Raw genomic sequence first — 6453 nt, forward strand, 5'->3', positions numbered from 1 at the left:
TTATGTCAATTGGTTTATTATTTTCTTAACTTATAATTTTTCTTGAGACATTAAATTTTAAAAATAAATCAAATTTATCAAGATCCAATAAATTATCATGTATAAAAAAAATTAAACATTTTTTTAAAAGTGTATAATTTAGTGACTTTAATTTTTTAACATTACATAAAACTTTAGAAGAACTTTAGTATAGAAGAAAACAAGAAGAAATAATGAGTGAAATCAATAGATAAAAAATAATAGTAAGAAAATAAAAGTCAAAATTGATTATAAGAGAATAAAAACAACTAATTTGTTTTTCTAAATAAAATTATAATTCATTGAAAAAAGTTTTAATTCATTAAATATGATTTTTAATATCAATAAAATTGTCAAAAACTGATAATAATTTAATTAAATTTTATTTTCAGACACAAAATTATGATTAATTTAATAGAGAGTACTAATTTTATTTAAGACCTTTGCTTCTTAAACATAATTTTATAATTAATTTAATAGAGATATATTAATACTAAAAAAATGATATTTTTTTCTTAAACATAATTTTATAATTAATTTAATAAAGTAATATTAATATTAAAAAAATGATTTGTGTTTTTTTTTCATGTATATAAAATTTTAAAATATTTGTTCAAAAATATGTGAATGTTTGTTTCATTTTTTGGAAAATATTTTTTTAAACTTTTATTTATTTAAAATTTTAAATCATTATGTTTAGTCATTGTATTTATTTTTAAATAGACGAACAACATCTAATTTACCAATCTTAATTTTTTTAAGAAATAGGAGGAATATTACATTAATACTGATATATGTCATTTAGTATTACTATTATTTAATTTTTTGTTCTAACATGCAAATAATGAATTATTTTCCTGTAATATTTGAAATATAAAAATAGAAAATTCAATTTAAAGGGAAATAAAAAGTTTATAAAAAAAAATATTAAGAATATCATTTGAAAGTTTAGCAGTGGGTATCGAATTGGTTTATCGATTTGGTCCCAATCCAATTATTTCAAAGTTTATAAAAAAAAATTAAGAATATCATTTCAAAGTTCGGAGTCTTGCAACTTGCAACTTGTTATCTAGCCTTCTCTACCAAATCTCCTTTTATTATTGGTTTATCGATTTGGTCCCAATCCAATCACAAACAAAGTGAGTCAATGCCGTGGAGGCGTGGACGAGAGATGGTAAATCAGTGTTAGGCAGGGAGACACATACACAACCTAAGAACTGTGCATGCAATCCTTCTTCCATTTTCACCACTACATAAGGGATCATTCATCGTAAGACTCTCCATTCTTCACAAAATCATAAGCATGGCAACAGAGCTACTATGCCTTTCTCTGCTCATTCTAAATCTGCTCCTTCACATGTCTACCACCGCCGAATCCGCAGCTGCGACAACAGACTTTATCAAGTCCTCATGCAAGGCGACAAGGTACCCCGTGGCATGCGTTGAAAGCCTCTCAGGCTACGCCAGCAAGATTAGGCAGAGCGAGGAAGAACTAGCCAGCACTGCCCTGAGCGTGAGCGTATCCAAGACTCGATCATGCGTATCATCTCTTGAGAAAATGGAGAAGACGAAGGGACTGAAAGTAAGAGAGAACAATGCGGTGCAAGATTGCATAGAGAACATGAATGATAGTGTGGACAATCTTAACCGATCGCTGAAGGAGCTGGGCCTCCTGGGTAAGCGGAAGGGGAAGGATTCCCGGTGGCACATCAGCAATATTCAGACTTGGGTTAGTGCTGCTATGACTTATCAGGACACGTGTCTTGACAGCATTGATGATGCTAATTCCAAGTCTTCCATTAAACCTAAGGTTGTCGATGCTTCTCAAGTCACCAGTAATGCTCTTGCATTGGTTAATCGCTTTGCCTCCAAGTACCGCACTTAGACGCCATTATCATGTCTGCTTAAAACATTCATTTCTTCCACTGCTTTACCCAATAATAAGTCATCATGTGGTTTCATATGTTCATTTTGCCCTATGTAATGCATGCATGCTCTGTAAGTGTAAATGGGCAATATAATTTGTGTGGTTCGATTGTATTCTTGATTAATAAATTTGTGATTTTGAAGGCGTTTTCATTAAAATGAAAAGGACTTGCTAATTTCTTGTTTGTGACTGCTAAAAAGAGTTTCTGGCTATATCTTGGCCTCAGAACCCATGGAATAATGGACATGATGATTCAAGTTCCTTTATGAGAGAGTTATTCACTACGTACGCTTATTGGTTTTTAAGTAACCAATTAACCTTCCTAAACAGTTAAGAATTCACTCAAACCAAAGAATTGAGTTGAGTCCGTCTCCGGAGAAGGATAGAATTGAATCATAAAAAGAGTTTGATCAACATGATTACAAATCAAGTCAAGTCAGTGATCCATGTTAATTCAAATTAACTCTGATCCAAGCCAAACTTAATAAATCATACTCAAATCTTCATAAGTCAGTTTACATTAAAATAGAATCAAGTTAATTCAATTTTTATATAATAGACCTAATAATGTGGTATATTAGATTAATAGACTTAAAATCAATTTTCAAAGTATCAATTTAGTTAAATGGAAAAAAAAATCAAAATTTAATTAAAATATATTTAATTTGAATTATAAATCTAATATATAATGGATCTGGAAATTTAAAAAATCTAATCCATAACTATCTAGACTAGCCATATAGAAATTTTTTTTTCTTCTAAATAAGTGGTTAATTATATATATATATATATATATATATATATATATATATATATATATATATATATATATATATATATATAATTAAAAGATGTTATATCAATCTATCCATATATTAATTAAATGAGTATAAAAAAAATACTAGATGAGTTATTTTATTTATTAATTAAACGAATATAACAAAAAAACATTAAACGGGTCTAGCAATAAACATTAGATGAATATGTCTACACTTATTAAGTTAGTCTAACAAACATTAGACAAGTATAGTAATATATATTAGATGAATTTGTTCATAGCCTATTTAAACGAGTATAACAAAAAACATTAGACGAGTTATTCCATTCATTGATTAAAAAAATATAACAAAAAATATTAAACGGAGTTATCGATGCATTGATTAAAGAAGTTTAATAATATACATTGAACTAGTTTGTCCATAGAATCATTAAACAAGTATAGATACAAACATTAAATGAGACGAAAATGTTCATACATCGATAAGACAAGCCTTATAATACTCACTGCACAAGTTTGTCCATATGCAAATTATACGAATTTATTAATACACATTATATGAGTTTGTCCATTCATTGATTAAACGAGACTTACTATATGAATCTGCGCATATATTAATTAAATGTCTATGTCCATACACGGTTTAAATGAGTCTAACAATATATTAGACAAATACATCTATACACATATTAGATGAATATATTAATACATATTAAACGAGTTTGTTCACTCATCAAATGGCTTACAAAACACATTACATGAGTTTGAATATACACTAATAAAATGAGTCTAGCAATATACGTTATACGAGTGTGTCCATATACCGATTATACAAATCATGCAATACATAGTAGACGAGTTTGTCGATGTATTGATTAGACGAGTCTACCAATACATATCAAACAAATCTTTGCATACATTGATTAGTTAGAATAGTATAACATAAAAATTACACAAGTCTAACAATACAATTAGAGGATACTATCCATCCAATAATTAAATGGGTATAAAAAATATTAAACAAATAATTTCATACATTGATTAGATGATTCATATGTTGATTAGATGAATATAACAATAATTATTAGACAAGTCTAGGAAGACATTAATTAGAAGTAAAACCAACAATATTAGACGAGTCAAACGATGTACATGTAAGTCTAGTAATACACATTAGACGAGTCATTCATATATTGATTAAACGACATTAACAATATACATTATACAAGTCTTTTTATTCACAAATTAAACGAGTATGTTAATATACATTAGACAAGTCTATTCATTCACTGATTAGATAAATTTTACAATACACATTATACGAGTTTGTTCACACATTGATCATATGAGTATAACGAAAAATATTAGATGAGTACAATAATACACATTAGACGAGTCTGTACTTATTAGATAAGTATAGCCAAAAAATATTAAATAAGTCATTTCATACATTAATTAGATGAATCTAAGAGTACACATTAGACAAATATGTTTGTACGTTGATTATATGAGTCTTGCAACACACATTAGACGAGTTTGTATACACACTGATAGACGACTGTAACAATATATGTTAACACATATTAGACAAGTCTATTAATACAGATTAGACGACTCTATCCATGTTTTATTATATGAGTCTTGTGATATACATTAGACAAGCTTATCCATACTAGACGAGTGTGATAATACACATTAGATAAGTGTGTTCGCAGTAGTGTAAAAACAGTGTATAACGTCACGCGTTCAACGTCGAACCACAAGATATAAAACGTCGAATGCCCCAACGTTAGACGTCAAAATTAGTGAATTCAATAAAAATTTGAGCAAGAGATTGAAAATTCATTCACTCTATCTTAGTGCGCGAGATCCTTTTCTCTGCTCAAACTTTTCTCGAACGAAGTTTGATGACCATCACATGTAATATTTCTTTCATTTGATACAAATGCATGTTAATTTACTACTTTAGATATGATTTTTGTTTGTTTTGACCGATTATTTTTCGTTTTGTTGTCCTTCAAAGGCGCATTCTGCTTTCTCTCTCACGTGTAGCAACACTTTATTCCGATGAACCAAGGTTAGTTTTCAATTTGAAGAACTTATTTGTTGAACTTGTTTCTTGTTATTTTTTGTTGAACTTGTTTGTTGTTATTATTTGGGTGAACTTGTTTGTTGTTGTTGTTTGATTGAACTTGTTTGTTGTTTGATTGGACTTGTTTGTTGTTTGTCATTGTTGTTTGTTGTTGATACTATATTACACTTTCATAGTTCATGCTCTACAAAATACCAAAAACTGAAATTTATTGTTTTTCTGTTTTTCAGATCTCGTAGAGTTGTAAAAAAGGATCACAATTAATTTAAAAAAATAAAAAATTGTTAACGTCGTTTATTGATAAAATTCGATGTTAAATTTAACGTCGAATTTTTTAAATTCGACATCAATTTAATGTCTCTCGATATGACATCGTTTTCGAATTCGACATGAAATGTCCAAAATATTCGACGTTGTACGTTATTTTTGTACTAGTGTCGTATACCGATTAGACGAGTCTAGCAACATATACTATACGAGTTTAGCAACATATACTATACGAGCTTGTCAATGCATTGATTAGACGAATCTAGTAATACACATTATATCAATTTTTTTTATATTGATTTGTATTTTTAACGAGTCTACTTTATATATTTTTACATCTTTTATACTTTTAGAGAATATTATATATTTTTACATATGTTATATTCTTTTATATTTTTACGGAGTCTATTATATATATTTATATAAACATATTGATTTTCTAAACTTATAAATAATTTTTTGAAGTTAATTATATTCAAAACTTAATTATAAACTTAAAAATATTTATTATTTCTTTCTTCAATTTCTAAATATCTTTTAATAAACATTCGAATATCTTTTAATAAATATACGAACAAACATCAATGTATGTGTAAATACAAATTTAAAACTAGTTTATAAGATGTGTTATTTTTAAAGTAACTGGAACGTGAAGTTTTGTATAAACAAAAGTTACTAAAAACAATTTAAAAGAATGTTAGAAGACAGAATTGAATTTTTTTTTGGAAAAATAAAAAGAAATCTAGGTGTGAAATAAAAGTACATAGTATCCGTTTAAAAGAAAATATTCTAATGCATAAATTACGTGATACTTTTTAAAAATATTAATAATATATCTAACGGTTCTTTCTCAATACATTGTCCATTATTAGATAACTGTATTATTGTTCGATTTTAGATTTCATTCTTATTTTGTAAGTCTCTTTTCTGATTTTATAATTTATAATAAACTCTAGCCAACTATAAAATATATATTAAAAATGTTTAAAACTAAATGAGCAATACTCCTAAAAATAATCATTGACACGCAATTTAACACCAATTAAAGATGAAAGGAAAATGGCAATATGTTGTGATAACTAGTGGTTCATATAAGGCCATGATGAGTTCAATCCTTTGGAAGAGAACCCACTCCAAGGAGAGGGCTAATTGTTATCCACGTTGCCTTTATTTTCCAACCATGAAAAATAGATAACTAAAAACTCAAACCATGTAAGCTAATTGCATATTTTGTAGGTCATTAAGACACAGGAGCACAATATTTTCTGTTCTCTAAAATATTAAATTAATATATTTATTAAATTTATTTCTGGTGAAGCTTAAATTCGTAAAATAGAAAAAGCTGTAATTTTATATATACCTTAATAAATG

At 27.3% G+C, this 6453-nt stretch overlaps 1 protein-coding gene across 1 annotated transcript; it reads left to right on the forward strand.

Moving 5' to 3' along the window:
• The first annotated feature begins 1277 nt into the window (after positions 1-1277).
• Positions 1278-2085, forward strand: LOC108341180 (21 kDa protein). The gene has a single exon (XM_017578845.2). The coding sequence runs from the start codon at positions 1322-1324 to the stop codon at positions 1901-1903; it is 582 nt and encodes a 193-aa protein (XP_017434334.2). The 5' UTR covers positions 1278-1321; the 3' UTR covers positions 1904-2085.
• The last annotated feature ends 4368 nt before the right edge of the window (positions 2086-6453 follow it).

Source organism: Vigna angularis, chromosome 1 (assembly GCF_016808095.1).
Source record: "Vigna angularis cultivar LongXiaoDou No.4 chromosome 1, ASM1680809v1, whole genome shotgun sequence".
NCBI classification, from domain to species: Eukaryota; Viridiplantae; Streptophyta; class Magnoliopsida; order Fabales; family Fabaceae; genus Vigna; species Vigna angularis.

Excerpts from the sequence above, each read along its gene's own strand:
- LOC108341180 (XM_017578845.2), top strand. The coding sequence starts at position 1,322 with ATGGCAACAGAGCTACTATGCCTTTCTCTGCTCATTCTAAATCTGCTC.